This window comes from Macrosteles quadrilineatus, unplaced genomic scaffold (assembly GCF_028750875.1).
Source record: "Macrosteles quadrilineatus isolate MER2022 unplaced genomic scaffold, UCM_ALF_1.0 Scaffold_1__1_contigs__length_201487025, whole genome shotgun sequence".
NCBI classification, from domain to species: domain Eukaryota; kingdom Metazoa; phylum Arthropoda; class Insecta; order Hemiptera; family Cicadellidae; genus Macrosteles; species Macrosteles quadrilineatus.
The window spans coordinates 126,748,368-126,769,791 of record NW_026542594.1 but is presented as its reverse complement, the minus strand read 5'-3'; the positions used below and the strand labels follow the sequence as shown (position 1 = coordinate 126,769,791).

The 21,424-nt window shown below is 32.4% G+C and overlaps 1 protein-coding gene across 9 annotated transcripts in view; it reads left to right on the top strand.

Annotated features, from left to right (window-relative positions):
- LOC128984528 (synaptotagmin-7-like) overlaps window positions 1-21,424 on the top strand; it is an 831,102-nt gene that overhangs the window by 768,749 nt on the left and 40,929 nt on the right. For all 9 annotated transcript variants that reach the window (XM_054403861.1, XM_054403877.1, XM_054403871.1 and 6 more), the window contains one exon: window positions 6,086-6,233. In XM_054403861.1, the coding sequence (XP_054259836.1) occupies window positions 6,086-6,233 (148 nt within the window). The remainder of the gene's footprint in view (window positions 1-6,085; window positions 6,234-21,424) is intronic.

Here is a 21,424-nt window from a genome sequence, read left to right as displayed (position 1 = left end):
CAATCAAAGCCTTAGTTCATACTAGGAGTGTGAGTGTGTGCCTTTCAGGCAGTAACATAAACTAAATCAACAACAGGTTGCGTTTTATTCCTTGGATATACTTTATGTTAAGTCTGTATGCAGATTTATACTGATATCCTAACACGCGCTGTTGACTATCGTTTATTAGACTACTATGTGGACTGGAAAAATAAAAAATAAATTGTAATCATAAATCGATATCATAAGGTATGAAATCCGTGCTGTAATTTTAGACTTGTTGAAAATAGAATTTGAGCTAACGCAGGCTTGTAAAGCCAACTTTAGCCCCAGCAGAATTTCTATTCATCTGTACCAGAATGTCATTGGAATTATTGGGAACCGAATAAGAAAACTTTTCGTTGATAATTAGCTGTCAGTGGCATATCAAGGCCTAAGCCTTCATTGCGCTTACTGCCAACTGTTCAATATTGGACGAAAAACTGACAAAGTTTTGACAAAGAGTAATTTCATCTCTTTTGTATGTGACTATTGTAAATATCATATTACATTGTCTAAATGACAACAGACTAGATAGAGAATGAATAGATAAATACTCAAAAATTGTACTGAGACAGAAATGTGAATAAGAATTCTCTTTTTTGGCAATGACGATGTAGATTTTTTCATTTATTATGTGTAGTAAATTCTTGCTAGTAATTTTATATACCATTGATAATTTATGTAGCAAAAAGTAGTAAAAGTATTTACTCCAAAGTAGGTTATAATTCAATTATTTGTTTCCTCAAACTTTTCTGTCATTTTTTTAACTCAATGTAAATTGCATCCAAACATAATTTATAATACTATTCGTTATTAGGTAACACTGTTATTTGAATAACCATGTGATTTTAAAACAATCAATCCATATAAAATATGTTTTCCTCTGAAGCCGAAATGTGGACTAACAGTATTTTAAAGTTATTTTTAGTTTCTAAATGCAGATAAGATTATAACTTTAACTAAAAATGTTTTCTCATACTAGTGTTGTAGGAAATTATGTTATATTTTAAATTGAACATTGTTATTTATTGGTAATAATCAGTCTTTATACTGTATAGTTAAGGTGAATATTTGGACCATAAACGGAACATAATGTGTTGGTTGCCATTTTGAGTATGTTCAATGCCAATGTAGTCAATAAATAGGGAAAGGATAAAATACTCATACTAAGAAGTCTTAAAGATATAATAAAGATGTAAAAAAGTTATGATAAGACGAGTGTTTCGGTGAACGTCCAGATAACTTCTGGAGTCAGGTTATACTACTTACAAAAGACTAATTCTGGATTTCGGATACATATAATACACAACAAAGGTTTGCGACTGCAGTTTGTAAAGTCAATAAGAGTAGGGATATATTTCACGACTTATCGCAGACTTTCTTACGATGCAAGATTCTAGCTTTTAGCCATATTGCCTTTATTGTGATTGTCAACCCTTCATACTTTTTAAGTGCCAGGATCTATTTTTACCAATTTTTCATGTTTTATATATTTATGATAAAAATTCCTTTGGATTTATTATTTTGCTGGTGTTTCAAATATTCTACTTCGTTTTCAAGTAAAATCTTTTAGACAAAACAATTATTCAAAGTAAAATTTTATTTTACCTAAGGTTTTATTATGTTTAAAATGCTGTTTAGGTGTGTGGACTATTCAAATTTTACCAAAATATATAAAATAGCTTCCATGTTTTTATTCAACTTCCGAATTTCCTCGTGATAGACAGTTTACAGTTGTAGATATTGTTTTCGTTTGATATGTTTTTCAAATGAAGATTATCGAATTAATAGATGGAGGTTTTGAGATAAGCTATTTATGTTCAAAACCAGGTAGGTCTTAAATAATATACTATATTTTAATAACTACATCACTGACCTTTAATTAACAAATACGCACATAGGATTAGTTAATCACTTGAAACGCATATGAATTAAGTTAGCTTTGAATACAGTTCACCATTGTTTTGAAATTATTGATCAAACTTTATTCATACGCGTTTAACATATTTAAATCCCAGCAGTGTTTCACAAAGATGGACTAATTATAAACCATTAAATGTGTATTAATCGTTGATGAAGCAAAGCCTGGAATGGGTGATCGCACTTTTAGTGGTAGAGAATTCATAATGGCTGAACAATACGCCTGCAGCTTCTAGTTAGACTCGTACTGCATTGCAAGTACCATGCAATTTGTTATTATTATTTACAAACTAACAAATACATACAATTTATACCAGTTGTATATTTAGTGACTAACGATTAGGCGTTTCTTGAGGCAAAATCTTTAAAACAAAAATCCTAACATTAATTAGAATTGTTTAATTACTGTACCATAAAATGCAAAACTTAGTATATTAATTATGGTAGACTATACTCCAGACTTTTGTTAGGGACTTTTGATTACATTTAATCAAAAACATTCAGACATGTTTTACTAAGGGTTTACGTAAACAATATATACATAATGCATATAATAAAATCCACAACATATTTCTTTTAATGTTAAACGAAAAATCTACATCATCTCTAGTAAAAACGTTGACCTTTTAAAAGTTTCCACTTTTTACAACCATGAGTTTTGAAATTGTAGCCTTAATTAAAGGTCACACACTGTATGCCTACCTCAGGGTCGGTTGCTCTCAGACTTTCGTTTGTCTTGTGAACACCTTACCTCCACGCGAACATAGGCTAATTAACATTATTTGCAAGCTCTAGTTGCAAAGGTCACCAATCGGAGACAAATGTCAAACAAATTCCTAACTTTGGTTCAATACGAGACAAAACCCGAAGTACGGTTCGTATCAACAATCAAAACAGACGGTAATATTAACAGTTCGTTTAGTAGACAGGGGTGAGTTTACAAATTAGCACGGAACTCACGACTAGGTTTTTTTTCATTTGATTTGATACCAAAGTTGTTGTCTAAACAAAAATTGAAGATTGAATTTTGATGAGTGATCTTATTTTTGGAAAATGTTCTTTATCAGGTATATGAACTAAGTAGATCAAATAAACCGTTTTATTTTCTTGGTCATTTTTGCTTTGTACAAAATAAACCAAACCAAGTAAGATTACCGTTTTTAGCCTAGCTTCTATCCTAAGGTGTCAGGTATAAACTTACAGTGTATAATAGTTTTAGCTCTTTTTTGTCTATTCTTAATAGGCCTAATCCTAAATTAATTAGGAATTATTTTAATTGACAGGCAAATCTTGTTAAAAATTCTTCGTATGATTAGGAACAGTAAGATTGTCCCTGTAAGGCGAGTGGGTGTGTTCGGCATTAGGTGTCTCTAGCTTACTTTGGCTTGCAAATCATTCTCGGCAGAAACTTCGCACCCCATCTGAATATGAATCGACATCGATGGCAGCCAAGTATCTTAACCTAACACACATATGACGCACAACAGCCAATGTGATGTTTTCTTTATTCTTCTAGCGTGGTCGTCAAAATTTAGCATCCTCTTAGATTTTTGTTAATTTTGCCCTAAGGCTTATTTAAGTGTAATCTGTGTTATAAATGTATAAACATGGTTTCGACCCTTATTTTTTCATGATTTTTAACATAGTTTTATTGAGAAATGTATCTTAGTTTAAATTCTGAACATAACTTTTTATTAAAGAAATTGGAAAAAAGTAAAATATTTTGGATGGTTTTCTTGCAATATTGATCCAAAATCACCTTAAGTTTTATCTAGGATTAATATATTTCTAATGTTTTTACTTTGGCAGTTGCAATGTTACAAGAAGCTGCTCGGATAGTACTTTAGTCAGAATAAATTACTCGAACGATTAAATAATTGGCAACATTTTGTTCGAAAACGTAGGCTTCTATTTATAGTTTTGTATCATCAATCTGAGGTATAATAATAAATTGAATTTAAATATTCCTGCTGTTAAGTTCGTATTTTTCTTTCAGTTCAAATATCGCAGTTAACTGAAAAATAAAAAAACTCTATTCAATTATCCGGGGGAAAATTTTGGAAATCAAATGCAAAAATGATTTTAACATTAGGCTTAAAATGTATATTTAGAAAAAGATTTGTAATCTTTGTTTTTTGCACGAATAAATTCCGAAACCGGAGGACGTAGATAAAACATGCTTGATTAGTAAAACAAATATTTGCTTAAACGAAAGATAATCTATCTGAGAATAGCATGTTCCAATAAAAAATGTGCAAAACATAGAAATTGGTGCAAACCACTTTTACAAAAAGTGGAGGTCTCTAAAAAACAAATAATTCAAGAACATTCTCACTGCTTGGAAAGCACTTTGCAAAACATTCCATTCAACTACAACTCTGACGCGAAAAATCAAAAGCGATGTGTCGCTCCCTGCTATGGTTCATCTGAGCACGGTGTGGGCTTTAATAATAAACTACACTTACAACCCTCGCCTCCATGCATAGTTTCTGTTTCTGAAAAACTCCCCTTCCACTTGACTAAACTGATATAGACTAAAGCCAAGTATCATTATTTTTTGTTTGAATACCCAATACGCTATTCTACAAATCAACAAATTACTAAAAGTTGGATGTTCGAAATCTGTGAAGTGGTATGAACATTATTGGATCATTCAAATTGTATAATAATTGTGTACGATCTATATTTTTACCTTTGTTTTTCAGTTCTCTGCATTCTATCTCTAATTACTCAGAATGTTATTGTACATACTTTCTCAATTGAGATGAAACAATTTTAACTCTCAATTAAATCCTATTGAAATAAGCAGCTTAAATGTTTTAACGAGAAGATGAGTGTTTTATGTTGTTTCAAAATAAATCATCTCACAAACTGATGTGGAATGTTCGTTTTGAAAGTAATCAAATTAGCTATGATAGGATTTATGTTATTTCAGAGTGTTCTCGAACAAGCACGAACTATGCCAGTTTTACTAAAATCAATCCTACTTGTGATACTCTGTGAAAAGCTTTTCATTACGGTTTAGTTTGCAAACTATCTGTACAGTTTGTTCTATTATCAACATGAAGTATGCATTCTCAAATAGTTTGCTACTTACTCCGGTACATCTAATTAGTCTTGTCGGCATAGTCTATAACATAGTCAATACAAAGGTTGAAGTACCACCTTAATAGTTTCATGAAACACCATAATTTTCAGTCTTATTTAGGAAAGATTGTAGCGATATCGGTGTATGCTGTCGAAGTAGTTGTGAAACGTTGATAAGGGATCAGGAGTTATCAAAATATTTAAAAAGATTATTGAGTAAGTCAAACTTATAATAAACTATTGCAACAATAATAAAGATATATTACATGGCAGTAGAGATATTTTACGCCAGTAGGAAGGTTTAGCTCAAACAACCTTATCTATGTTATTTGATCTTTTCATTTACTCGAATTTTAACTTAACAGGAGCAATCCTAAAGAATAATTTATATTCATAGAATTAAAATAGTTTAGAGAATACTGCATGAATCAGAGTTTTACTAGTTTAAAATAGCTGTGAAATATGCGAAGCATGTCTGAATCTTTTGGTTCCTTTATATTGTTTTCAAGAAAGTCCAGACATCCATACTCTGATTTAAATTACTTATGAGCTAAGTTTTAATTCAATATGTAATATTACTATAGTATAAAAACAAAATTCCAAAATGAAACATTAAACATTTTAGTGGTGAGAAAACAAATTTAACATGGAAAAAGTTCGGTTAATGAATATTTTTTATCATTTTAGGTTTACTGTCTTACTATGAAACTTACGGTATTAGCTTATTCCTTATACAGGGTGTCTTGCAGCCATATTTATAGTTTGTCATCTGTTAAAACAACTTTTAAAAGATTTCATCCTCGTCAACCTTTATTTGTATGCAAAGAATATAAAGGAAAACTTGTCATGTCAGTGAAATAAACTATAACTCTTTCATCTAAGAATTACAAAAGAGGAGCCCAAGATATTAAGGCTCGTATTTTGTATATCAGGGTACAATTTGAGCACTGTCCAACAAATATTTTTTGTTGATTGACAGTTTTCATTGGCAATCATTGTGACTTTAATGGGCATTGAGAAGCTTACATTGTTTAAAGTGGTCCTGGGGATTTTTCAGGACGACCGGAAGTCCAGGCAGTAAATCTCCAGCTTCTGGAACTCCTAGTCAGCCCGCTACCTCCTCTGCCAGCAATCCCGAGGCCAAGACTCCACCCACAGCCCACAACAAGGCACTTCAGAATGTCAAAGGAGACCAGCATCCGTCGGTGAGTACAAACATTCATTGACAGGAGTAATCATTGTATTCCAATCTTGAAGACATATCCAGTCTCAGAAAAAAAGCAAATTGTTAAAATTGTTAATTCCTGTTATCCAGGATACTGTTATTCAGGATACTGTTATTCAGGATACTGTTGTCCCAGGTCCTGTTATCTCGGATACTGTTATCCAGGATACTGTTATCCAGGATACTGTTATCCAGGATACTGTTATCCAGGATACTGTTATCCAGGATAATGTTATCCAGGATACTGTTATCCAGGATACTGTTATCCAGGATTCTGCTATATTGGATACTGTTATCCAGGATACTGTTATCTAGGACACTGTTATCCAGAATACTGTTATCCATAATACTGCTATCCAGGATACTGTTATCCATAATACTGCTATCCAGGATACTGTTATCCATAATACTGCTATCCAGGATACTGTTATCCAGGATACAGTAATCCTGAGGCTATCGCACCTGTTCTCGTCCGCGATCGCATATGACTTTTGCAATAGATAAGAAGGACCTAGTACATTTTAATATGCCTTCAGTAAACATTTATGTATATAAAAGTATTCATTTTTGGAATTTTATTTAGATCATCTGAAGAAGCTATACGCTTAATATATTTTTAACTGACTGATTTTTTTTACTTAAGCATGAAGCGTACGTAATATACATGTATTTAAAACAATGTGAAAGAAATAGTTATTCTTCTAACAATCAATATTTGCTTACACCTATGTTATTTTGATTGATAAACAAAACGTGTGCACTGATTTTGTAAATAAAAAAAAACACGTAAAACTGCATTCTTACTACTCATGTTAACGCGTGTGTGAATTATATAATATTAAGTGTATTTTACCATTCGATTTTTGTAAGGACCAAACATATAAATTTCATTTCAAATCTTTTGATTGACGTTTCTTAACAGAATAGTTTCATCAAACGTAAATAACAATAATATGTTGTAAACAATGATAGTGGTACTGAGAAAACCCCGCTTAGTAATATTGTCGCAGCGTTGCATAAATATTGGAAACAGGTGGCTTAGCTTATGTACTCAACAATTGCTTATCTTACATAAGGTTATCTACAGGGTTCAGTGCTGTATATTTACCTCTCTGCTTCCAGCATTTAATATTCGCACTTCTTAGAATCTACCTTTGTTCCTGTGTGCAGCCTTAATACAATTTTTCTTCAACAAAGCAAGCTATTGCATTTTCATAAAGAAATATTGGAACCAATTTAGTTTCATTCTTCTTGATGTACTTAAAATAAAAATGGAAAATGTTATTGATTATTACAAAATAATTGATAAATATAGTGTATTCTCCAAGTGAGCTCAAACTTAGTAAAACATTATTTAAAATGATCTAAAAAAAAAAAAAAAAAAAACTAGAGAGTTTTACTGGTCACCATACTGAGCAGCAAAACTTTGCTAATTTAAAAGTTTGTAAATCTATTATATTAAGACGAGTTTTACGTACCCAACCTTATTCACGTATGCTTACATTTTCAAGTTTATTCTTACGTAATTTTACGTTGATTATGTAACCAGCATTTTGAAAAGTCAAATATTGTCAACAATATTTTTTATAGAAATGCATTAGTATTTTGATGCAGATTAAACAAGTAAAATTAAAGTATGTTCTACTATTAAGTGGTCGAGTATAATCATCATAGTTTGAATAAGATTGATACATTTTATAATATTTCCTTTTTCAAGGGATCTTTTGATTCATAAATACAGTACGAATTGTTGTAGTGGAAATTGAGTATAAAAACTATAAAAATATGCAATAGGATCGTGCAGTCTATGTTGTAAACTACCTAGACACTGCAAATTCCTTTTTGAATTGAATCGCTTAAGAAGTATCGAAGTGAACGTATAACAGAGATTTTGTATTTTTCTTTTTGTGAAGGGTGATATTGGTTGCACTTAACACCCAAAAGGTGCTGAAATTTTACATTATGATTCTAACTTCGAACAGAGTAGTCTACTATCGATCCAATAGTCTTAGCATTCAACCGACAGAAAATAGAGATGAGTACTGTATAATATTTGATTGAATATATTGTCATCATGTATTAAATTTGATAAACAATCCTTTAAATCTACATTAAGTTATATTGTTAACGTTTTCTGAATTTTAAGTATAAAAAAGTGTCTTTTTAATTATGTTGTTTAACTTTTGATTTGTCAGGTTCTTGATGAATTAAGAAGTTTACGCTCTATGTACATTTCGCCACTAGTGTGGCATCATCAGGAGCTGTTTCTTGTTTCTTCTCACATCACTTAGTTACTAAAAAAACGCACTATCCTATTTTATTTACATTCGCGGACGATTCATGGCGCGAGTGTGGAATCCCGAGCACGCGAGCGCGTGCGCGGACCGGGGGTGCTACATATATGTCACTGTTCGACTGCCCGGCTGTTGTCTTTGTACTGGCTTCTTGAGGTGATGGACTTCATCTGTGAAAGGCGTTGGACTTTAATTCATCAAGAACCTGGCCATCAAAAGGTAAACAACATACTTAATTATTTGTTCTTGAATCTGGGAATACCATATAAAATGTCTTTTTTGTTTTTAAAGCACCGTTTATCGTTTTATAATGGTTTAACTATGTTTATCTCTGTTAGTTCTGTAATGTTCCAAATTGTACAATAAAGCACATTTCATTTAATTTAATTTAATTTAATTTCATAATGATACTTTCATGACATTTTTATGAGAGTGAATTAACATGGGCAAATAAAAAAAAAACTTTAATTGGCTGATTTCGAGAAGTATTTTGTGTAATTTGATAGATCCATACAAAACGTTTACATTTTTTAAATATCAGGATTTAAAGGCAACAACAACACGTATTAGGGTTTATATATTTGTATTAAAACTTGAGTGCGATAATAGTGGGGAATTTAACCTTTACAAATAAATTTGAGATCATATGCATACTTTTAAATAAATATAAAATTGATATCGTCAAATGTATTCCCAATCTGTAAGTTTGTATGACACTTAATTAAATACGAATGTTTAATTTAAAATTAATTTATTTTAAAAATCATATACATACATGAATACACGTGATGGTTCCAAAAGATTTGTTCCTAAAACATCTAAAGAGTTTAAACATCCTGAGCCAATAGTTAAGGGACAAAATTGTTGTGGGAGTTTTCTGTAAACAATAACAGTGTACTAAGAAAACTCACCATATATAATAAACTACCAATAAATATTTAAACTTTAAAATATTTAAACACAATTTTTAATTTTATTAAAATCAAAACTTTGTACAACGATAGTAAAATCCATGCTTTACGAGATTTCGGCATCAGAAACTTGATTCAGCCTTCAGCTGAAATGGTATATTATATCGACAAATAACTGCTCCAGTAAGACTTGCTTTTGTGCTTATTGTGATAGAAAATGTTTCCAATATGTTCTAAATCAATGTCCATAAATACCACAAATGATTAATTCCAAAATAAAGGCCAACATACAAAACCTTCACAAAGCAACAAAAAGAACGATGGCGAAGCTGTGCCTCAGACATTAACTGGAATTATGAGTTAAGCAATGATGTTATAAAACATGCAAAACAAATATATGTAAGTATTTAAAAATATAATAGCGTAAAGCACTGTCAATAACTCAAGTTAGAAGAAAATTTCTTGATACATGTATGAATGACAACAATATTAAAATTCCATCAATAATAAAACTTTTAAAGTGATTTAAGAAATACAATAATACCAAAAGACTATTACAAAACAGTACCATTACAAAGAACCTCTAACAATTAGGCTGAACAAACGGCAAATTGATATTCCAATTAAGCTGGTTTATTAATACATTTATGTTGATTGTTGTGTATTAAATGCTTGGCCAATATTGACTTGCATTGCTCTAATGTGTTACGTATGTTAAGTGCAGCCATACATTTTGTATGGCGATTAGAAAAAACAAGTGTTTTAATTCAGACGGACATGCTATGAAGTTGCTGTGAAGCGAATAGTTTCCTTGCATTTTTCATGAAATATCGACGGTAAAACTATTGTTATAGTTATCATTTGCAATAGTAATGTTATATTATATTAGTAGTCAAATTATAACTATCAACGTTATTAAGATTAAAGTAAGTGCCCTATTAAAGTATATCACTAATATGTTTTATACACTAATACCTAAATAATATTTTCTAAAACACGTTTAATAAGCTGAAAGCAGCATTTGAAGTTATCAGTGCTTCTGATGATCCTTTAACTAATTAATAAAATTAATATTACATGTTTGGATTATCTGACTGCCAAAGGATAGCATTAAATTTATCTGCCACCTTGACAATGCTTATTTTTATTTTTTAAACGTTTGTCGACGAGGATAAATTTATCTCTTGAAGATGAGCTCAGACCAATTTCATCTGTTTATTTCCTTAAAGCCATTCTACACGAAAACAGCTGACTTTTTATTATGTAAATGTTAAAAAGGAATTGGACAGACGTAGGAAACATTTTATATTTTTTAACGCGTCCAAAGGTGGGGGAAACCTTGCCACATCGCTACAGGAAGTCGGGTCTAATTAATATTTACGTTCTTGTTTACACCCCAGAATTCGCAAACTGTGAACTTTTCGCGTGGGTTTTTGTAAACTTGTAAATCCTTCAATCTACCACATGTATTTCAAAATCAAATGTACACTGGATGAGAGGATTTTAAGAACTTGTTAGCTAAATGTGTATGAAGTAGCTTTAAAATTATTTAAATCGCATCATATAAATAAAAATTACGTACAACAGCTATTTTTCTGTGAGAGTAGTTTCTGTTAAGCTGTCCAGTGTGCAGAATCCGAGTTGTCAAGTGTAGGTAGTACATAACATAAAATAATGTTTATCTTCCATCTTCAGAGAGCCCGCAGCGCACATTCAACCAACATCACATATTTATTATAACATACTCAATCCAAACGTTTAAAAATTAAATACCACCAGACTCTACATTATATTCAACTCATAAGCTGGTTACACTATCTCATTAGCTGGTTACACTATCTCATTAGCTGGTTACACTATCTCATTAGCTGGTTACACTATCTCATTAGCTGGTTACACTAGCTCATTAGCTGGTTACACTAGCTCATTAGCTGGTTATGGTAGCTACATGATTTTATAAAGGAATGAAATATAATTATGTCTCTTATATATTTTTAACCACTTTATTTTTAGACTTTAAACAATGTGACGGATTTTCCGTTAGTACAATGTTTTAACATAATAAATTGCCTTTGACAGTGTGACGGTGCCACGAAATTTGCCAAATTGTATCAAAATATCTCCATAAACAAGCCAACTACAACATTTTTTTATCTCCAGAAAAATAACTTAAACATTTTAAATGTACAGTGTTTTTTTTTTGTTTTTTCTTAATCTTTAATTGTACAACGACGCTTCAATATAGAAAATAATTTGTTTTTCAAGCACTACAGGATGGTCACAACAAAATCGACACATTTCCACGTTTTAAGGGTAACAATTTGAAAACCCATTTTTTATTTCAAAACTCCATAATACCCTGTTCCCATTAACCGATCTCGCTTGTTCGCGAACTCATCCAAGTTAATCTAAGTTTGGTGAGTCGGTGGCTCAGTTGGTAGCGTCGCGGACTTTGGGCCCAAGACAGTAGTGTCGTGGGTTCGGATCCTGGTCACTGCCACAAACTTTTATCAGTACAGTCCACCTTTGTACTGTACCGGCTCGCCCCTTGCTTTGCTGGATACGTTCCACGCACAGATCGGTAGTCTATGTGGACGGGCAAATGCAAGGTTAAAAGAGGCCGCCAACCTCTTAAAAAAAAAAAATAAAAAAAATCAACCCTAACCTTCAATTCAAATTTATTCGAAATCAACGAATGGAATTGAACGAATAGCGTCTATGGCATCTGGGGACATCAAAATGAAAAAGTAAATCGGTCCTAGGTCTAGGTCATACCTATAACAAAAATAATACTTACTAATAGCTACTTTCCTATAGGGAAATTCGCTCAAAGTAAATATTTCGCTTTCTAATTTGAACCGAGTTACCCGAAAATGTAATCTGTAAATGCAAAACATAAACAAGTTAAACACTTAGAGAACAATAATCTCTGTTTTCCTCTATATTAAATACAAACCATTCATTATGTTTGGACAAGGTACTTTAAAACCCAGTAACACAATTGAGACTGAAACATGTGTGGGTATAATCTAATCAAATCACAGAATGAACCGGTTTTATGTCAAATTAAATTCAAAACATCCTTTGATACACACTTGTGAACTAATAACATCAATCCCTTGTGTGTGGATCACTAACTTTACAGTGAGTGTCAAATTATTAGAGGTATTTTGATTGTATTATTCACTTAGTTAAACAATAGTCCCAAATAGCCTGTTTCAAGTGGTTTACTGTAAAGTGTACTTATTGAGTTTCCTTGTACAGACGAGGAAACTCTAATATTTGATACAATGTATTTGTGATATGTAATTTTACTTCAATTGGTTTTGTCTACATTGTTAAGAGATGTAATTGAATCTCGACCCGACTACTAAGTAGAGGACTATAATGAGCATCTCTGGATTAAAACAAACACCCTCCAGCTTTTACCCCATTGCCTTTCAAGATATCATATTAATTTAATCAGCTAAGCCATATTTTTCCTTTGTTATTAGATTAAAAACTAATTTAAACTTTGAATGGATTAACCAATTAAATAATAAATAAGGTAAATGATTACATTGATGGTTTTTTTTATCAAAATGTCAATAAGCTAATGCACTTTACATGTTGCAACAGGTTTACAATTCTTATTATTTCAATCTAAATACAATGTAACATATTACATGTAAATGTAGTAGTTTTCTTATCTTATATTTAATGTTTTTATCGATGTCCAACGTGCAGATCGTGATCCGGTGGTTATATTCGGACTAATTCATTTTAGGGTCAGTTTAAATAATGGAAACAAATGGATATGAATTTATTACAAGTCAGTGTTGAAACAGGGCGACAGTAAACGCCAAAACAGTAAACAAAGACGTAAATATTCTGGACTGAGTGTACGCTAGGATTAATTGAAGGGACTGTACCGTTGGTATTTCTGAAATTTCTGCCCCGCGCCACACCACTCCACTTTACCCATCCCGTCAACACATTTGATGACTTCCAACTTAGTCTGATCAACTATGTGGTAAACATTTTATAATTTGACTTTGTTTAATTATTAAGCTGCAAAACAAGAAATGTAAAAATTTGTAAAATATTTACATCTAGAATACAATATACTTATAATGTAACAATACATCTATTGTATCCTTACTATTCAACCCCTAAGCCTTAGATTTAATTTAAATAGATTTGATTGAAAATCAATAAGGACAAATGGAAATTCGTTTAGTCGGCAGGTTTGTTGCGGTGGGGGTATTTTATTTTTTAATAGTTGATAATCTTCGATGATCAAACATCATTTTTATTAGTGGACTAAGTTTCTTATTGTATATTTAACTACATGCATAATTTCTTAGTTTCCGCATTCTTTCTACTTCAATAACGTGCAAAGGTATTCGAAATTATTTTTCAGCTGAATATCTATGTCTATGAGAAACCAGCGTTTCAAATTATCATATCCAATTGTCCGTCAATATGCTAAATTATCAAAGCAATTAGACTAACAAAATTCAACTATTTATGCACAGAAACTTACAGTCATGACAAGCCTAAAATATATTAAATTATCGAAATTATGTAGACTAATGCAATTACCTGCACCACGTCAACTATCTATGTCCACGAACTAACAGCATGTCGAACTATGAAATCCAATAAACCAACAACATGTCGGATTATCAAATCCAATAGACCTGCACCACGTCAACTATCTATGTCCACGAACTAACAGCATGTCGAACTATGAAATCCAATAAACCAACAACATGTCGGATTATCAAAACCAATAGACCTGCACCACGTCAACTATCTATGTCCACGAACTAACAGCATGTCGAACTATCAAATCCAATAAACCGACAACATGTCGGATTATCAAAGCCTATAGACCTGCACCACGTCAACTATCTATGTCCATGAACTAACTGCATGTCGAACTATGAAATCCAATAAACCAACAACATGTCGGATTATCAAAACCAATAGACCTGCACCACGTCAACTATCTATGTCCACGAACTAACTGCATGTCGAACTATCAAATCCAATAAACCAACAACATGTCGGATTATCAAAACCAATAGACCTGCACCACGTCAACTATCTATGTCCACGAAATAACAGCATGTCGAACTATCAAATATGTAATAAATAAAATATTGTCTATTGTCTTTTGTGAAATTATATAAGGTCATGGACCAACATTACATCCATTATAATTGTCCATGAACTTACACTATACTAAACTATCAAATTTCGTGGTCTAACATAATTTTATTAGACCTATGCCAGCGAACCAACAGGTCAAATATTATAATAATATAATCTAACAGTGTGTCAGACAATCGGCATCCATACATAAATCAGCATCTTATTGATTGATTAAAAACCCTTGGAATAAATGCGTGTTTTAAATATGCATATGCATACAATATGTCGACCAACAATATGTTTATTTTCAATAAAAAATTTTACAATGATACATAACAATTATACATATTTTGGTTATTAGATGAATTGACGGTCTATTCGGATATACTTGCCCTTTGGGAAAGACATTTCTTCGGGTGACCACTAATGTTTTTCATGGTCAATAGAAGTTGAGGCATACATGAACATGAGTTTGATTTTGTTGTTTTGTTGTTTGATTTTGATTTGGTTAGCACGATTTTGTCGATCCTCGAGCCATGACTAATATTAACCTGTAGTATGCGTGTCTACCCACTATAATGATATGGCTACATGAGGAAAAGTAATGAAATACTAACATGCGTCTGCATTGTAAATACCTTACGCCCCAAGTCATACATATAAAATTGTACATAGATGGTATACTATAGTGCTTTGAGTAAGTTTTTTTATTTGTTTTATGGATTAACAAATGTAGTATTACAACCAATGGAAATCAGTTGTATGGCCCAGAGGGAATTATATGTTTAATTTTCAATTTGTAATTGAGTCACCAGTATTATGTCATAAAGTATTTTATAATTTTTAAAATCATATCTTAACATTGATTAAAATCATCTGTAATTAGTAGTGTTATCAACATTGTCTATCCTTGTGTTCAATTACATTTCGGAAATAGCGTTATAGAACCAGCAACTATACAGTATACAGTTAGTTAGTCACAGCATTTGGCTAAATTATTATTTTTACATATATTGCTTCTACATTGCCAAAGTAAAAGCTAAGAAGGAACCTGATTTGTTTGGTATGTTAATCATAATTTTCACGTAAATTATTTTTGTGAACAAATCAGGAGGAATGAATGAAATGGTGAATTTTTCAAGAATGGTTTACAAATCACAGCGGAGGCTATGCACACACTGCTGGGTTGAATTTGAAATTAAGAGAAGATACCTGAAGACTGTAAAACATTTTCATTGCTCAAAGTATGAAAAAGGCGACCTCTCTCACCTTTGGGAATAGATGGGGATATCACTGCTGATCACAGCTAGCAAAATATTGGCAAAAGTTCTTTACAGAAAAAATATAGGCACAATTTAAAGAGTATAGAGGACAAATTCGCCTGTTTTTAGAGAGAATATAAGCCTCACTGGCCAAATAACGTAATTCAGAATTATTATATTTAACATGAACAGATTGAAATTAATAACTCCACATGATGGTCATAGACTTTAAAGATGCATTTGACAGTGTGAATCTGGGTTTTTATGGTAATTGTTGAGGAACTATAAAATACCAAAGAATTTTGTGCAAATAGTACATGAATTCCAAATAAAAATGTTACCTAAAGAACTGGTTTCAAATAATTTTAAATGCAACAGTTGGGGTTAAACTAGCATGTTCATCCGTTGCTAGAGTTAAACCGTTTATGAAAGAGAGCGCCAAAAACCGGACTTGTATTGCTTGGAGGGATTTGAACATCAATAACTAGAGTTTACAGATTATTTGTCTAATATCGGCAACAAGGCATTTTCTACAAAAATATTAAGGGGGTCAGAAATGCGGGGCTAAACCCCAAACAAAAGAAAACTAAGGACAAGAAGACAATTGACAAAGAGCCAGGTACAGTGAAAATTGATAAAAAGAATCTAGATGAAGTAGAAGACTTTTTGCACCTTAGCAGCATCGTAGATAAAATAGAGGAACTGAAAATTATGTGAAACCACAGAAAACATACTACTGTTTTCTGTGGTGAAACGCAGTATAAACTGGCAGCAATTAGACAACATTCTCCGTAAAAAGCAAACCCAGAATCAAACGTCAAAAGCGTGTTATTGTGGGGCTGGGAAACCTGGAAAATGAATAAATCATTAAACGTAAAACTACAAATATGCATATAATAGATGCTTTATAAAGTTCCTTAAAACTAGATGGCCGGAAACAATACAAACGAGGAATCGTGACACGTAATAAACTAAAAATCCCATCTCTATGCAGTTTAAAAAAGGAATTGGCGATGGGTATAGCACACCCTAGGAAAAGATCAGGGGGACGTTACCAAATAAGCCCTGCAATGAACCCTTTTGGTAAAAGAAGAATTGGAAGACACAGAAATTCTTAGAGCAGGACACCATTGGAAGAGGTTAAACTGAAAGCCAAGACTTGGGAAGGCATAACGAGAGGCGACCAGCAGAATGTGCGAAGAGAGGGGGGGGGCTAATGCTCCCAAAGGAGTCTATAGGATTAAGTCAAGTCATATTCGTCAAAACCGTGACCGAACTGATAGGCCTTTTGGTAAAGTGGAAGAGATACACCATTGACTATGATGCACTAAGTTTTCTTGAATAAAATAAATTTAAGTAAATTTGGAACCACTTGGTAAGCGTTTTTGCATAACAAAGAGCTTTTCGTGAATTCCAAAAATATACCTAGTTTATAGTCTAAAGCAAGTGACATCTCCTAGATTGAAAAAATGTCAACTGTTGGTAGAAATTCGCTTGGTAAAATGTCTAATAAAACATCAACCATTGAAAACATGCAATAAATTGCCCTTATCATTTATTACTCGAACGAATTTCAACAAAAGATTCCATAAACATTTATTGCTAAATATACATGAAAGCAACATGTCTAGTACCAATTGGAAACCCAATACAAGATTGATTTAAATGCGTAAATATAAACCTTTATATTGGAGGTGACATTTGCTCCCACTGCATCCGTTTCCTCATCGACTTATCCTTGCGGTTCCGTCGGGAAGTCGTGATTGGCAATTACTAGCATTACGGTGAAAAAATATGTTGGAGTAACCATTCTATTCATAGCAACCAGCTTGGAAGCTGCAAACATTTATTGGTATGATATTATATTTTATTCAATGGTTGTTGAAACTTTGATTCCATCTTATGTGCATGACTTTAAGGAGGCAATCCCATATTCTAATCAATTTTGTTGTTCCATAGTGAAATGTAGAAGCAATGTAATAGTGTCCACGTGTAACATAGTAGATGACAGTAAATGTTTTTAGAATGGTTGGTTGGTTATAATATGATATTAATGTTGCCCAGGTAATTTTGGATAAATTTATTTTTCATTATTAGTCTACAGTTTAATTTGTAGGTGTTTAGGCCTGGAAAGAATGGGCTTGTTTATATATTTATTTAAGCCTATAGCAAATAAAGCCCATTTTATAACGGGTCTCAGGAGGCCAGGAGGGACAAGTGGTGATAAATGATTACCATTTGGGAGTCAGGGGAAAGGTGTGAATATTGGCACACTGCTTACAGTTCCCAGTGATTTGTTGGTTTGCATATTTACTCCGCCGGAAGCAAAATATTTGGTTAAGAAAAGATTAGAGAAACTTTCGATGCACGCAGAATTTTTTCGTGAACTCCCAAAGACACCTTTTGTTCTATATTGACTCTGGTTCTTACCATGCCATAACTTTTTTTTATGTGACTATTAAAGTTGGTGGGTCACCTGACTCCCAGATATCGAGGCTAGTCAAACATATCACAGACATACTCGTAAAATAGCCAAAATGTGATATCATTTTGCATGTAACTGTTGATTTTATTGTGGATATTTTAAAGACTACTTGGAGTCAGGTTTTTATTTTGACTATGCTCTTATAACTTGGCGTCAAAACTATTTTATTCTGGATGTCTTCTCTACTAGCAGGGTCATAATCGCTACTTAAACACTCTTTCTTTCATGGCGAAACATCTAAAAGCTTATGTTTCTTCTGCTAACTCATCTCACTATCATATAGCTCGTACTTGCATGTAACGTTGTAAGAAAATCATAGTATTTACAACTACACTTAGGATTCATTCATATAAATTCCATCATCCATTTACAAATGATTGTAATCATAATATATTTTAAGCTTATCTACTAGTTATTACTGTCTTTTAAACAATAATGACGAAATGCTGTAATAACTATTTTAGTGAGCATATAAAACTAGCGACTAAGTTAAACACGGATCTTGGTTCGTATATAGCGACTTATTTGAGCTAATTCAGTTTAATTAATGTTCCAACTCAATAAGCGTCCACATTAAATCCTATTACATTAAACAACTTATCCCTGACCTACTCCAAAAACATTGTCATGTACATGAATGTCATATTAAATGAATATCTGAAATTATACCCTTAGTTAATTACTCAATTTAATTAAACACACACAATCCTAAGTCTTATTAGCATCTAAAATGTATGTAACTTTTGACTATCAAGTTCAGTGATTTTTGTGGATAACCTCGTCGTATTAGGTAATAAGTAAAAGCTCTTGCTCCCAACAAATGACTTTGTAACATAATCATAAATAGCTTGCAGTTATTTACATTGATTATAATAATACAATTTTGTATTTACAAAATACAACAGCAGATTTTAACATTGGATTTCACCATGTTCCTGGAAAGAAGCAATCTTTTGGATTAAATCACATGATTGTTAAATAATCGCATTGCCAAATACGAAAGCCAATTAATTGTAAATTATATTTACTTGCTATTGTATACAAGCAGCTTTTAAACTTATTTAATATTTCCTAGTAAGAAATATTATTATGTTCAATTTGAGTAACAGCAGAACTAATTTTCAATAGAAAAAATTTTTTTTAAAGGTGGGTGTTTTAAAGTTTTTTTTTTCATTGGTTTTAAGAATATATTTAAAAATACTAAAATACAAAAAAAAGAGAGAGCTGTATTTACACAGATACCATTGTAAAAAACGAATAAAATACGCTATACAAAAGTATGGTACATACAATGTAGCTTTGGTTTACATCTTACAAGTGTAAAAAACTGAATGACCATTAAAACCTATAAACTACTATTTATAAGGACAGAAGTGATGAAACTATTAGCAATTGTCTTCAGAACCGGAATTAAAAACATTACGAAAGAACCCTGATAAAAAAAACTAATTAATAGTAATACTTTACGAAATGAAATAAAAAAGTGTCTTTATTAACCAAATAGACAAAAATGAACATAATATTTCTCAGCACTGCTACAACAATGGTCACAGTGGCCGTCTGTTGCCACTAGGTAACCAGGTTAGCAATCAAGACTAAACTAACGTCTATTATACAGGGTGGGACAGGGAACTATTACAACTTTTAATATGACACTGTGAGTAGTAAGGATGTGCTGTAAGGCTCAAATGACGCTGTTTCTTTGGAATTTTCTAATAATATCACTGTCAGTAGAAGACATGGCTTGGCCATGTGAGCAATGTTCTTTTGCAGTCAAGACGTATTTTTCAATCACAGTTTATTGTTACTGTGCAGTGTGCGTTGCGATCTTGTCATCACTTGCAGCAAAAGTGTCATTTTGGTGTGGGTTAAGTACTTCCGTGTATGTGGTGGCGTATTTCGAAGGAGATTTGGGGCTCAAAGAACCCTCCGAACTCCTGATAACATTGACCTTGTTAGAAGATCAATTTTGCAGTCTCCTCAACGTTCTGCTTGTAAGCATACATTCGCACTGAAATTGTCTAATCGTACTGTGCCTCGTATTCTCCATGAGGAACTACACCTCCATCTATACAAGATGGTAGTTGCTCATGAACTCACAAACGGGACTGGCAACAACGAATGCAGGCATGTGAAATCTTAATTGTGGACCCACCTTATGATGCTCGGGTTTTGTTTAGTGACTAGACACACTTCCATATTTCTGGAGTTGTATATAAGCAAAATATATGCTATTAGAGTGATTCTAACCCTAGGGTGGTTCACAAGAGTACCCTAGATGCATTGAAGAATGCAAGTCACCTTGAAGTTGGCCGTATTCCACAGCAAATGCTTCACAGAGTTATGATGAACTCCAGAACCAGAATACTGCAGTGGGTTTACGATTAGGACACTACTTGCAGGATATGCTGTTTAAAACCAAGTAAAGTTATATTAAAATAAACTCCCAGATGTAATCTTTTAATCCCAATAAAAAGTTTATTTCTAACATAATTATTTGGTTGTATTTTAATGTACCTTCAAAATAAGGCATTCTTCCCTGTCCTACCCTATACTTTACAGGGATAAAATATCAACTTGAAATTACATTGCAGTCTACATACAAAAATAAAGTTGTAATAATAAAATTTAAAAGCCGTAGTTTGCCTATGCATCCTTTAAATAGTTAGCCAAAGCCCGCCAATCCCTAACATTTAACAGTTCCAATCATTCCTCTGTACTGAGAATTGGAACGCCGAAATAAAACCGTCTTATTACAGAAAAACTTGACAAACCACGAGTACATAAAATACGTTTTCTAATTCTTTCATATTCCAAAGTGTGCAACATTTTTGTTTGTTTGTTAGCTGAGGTTTGAAGTTGAGATTTAAAAGCTTATCCCTAGCTTTCATTGCCCAGGACATGAAAGTAATATCAAAATGTCCCGAAAGGTAGTCTTATCTCCAAGGTCAAAGTTGAGTGATAAGAGTTGTGGTGATACAGACGTGCGCACTCGACCCTTGCAATTTCATCTCCATGCATCTCCCCCTCCCCCTCATCAATAACTGTGACTTTGTGTAACAGGTGTTAACCTCACCTAC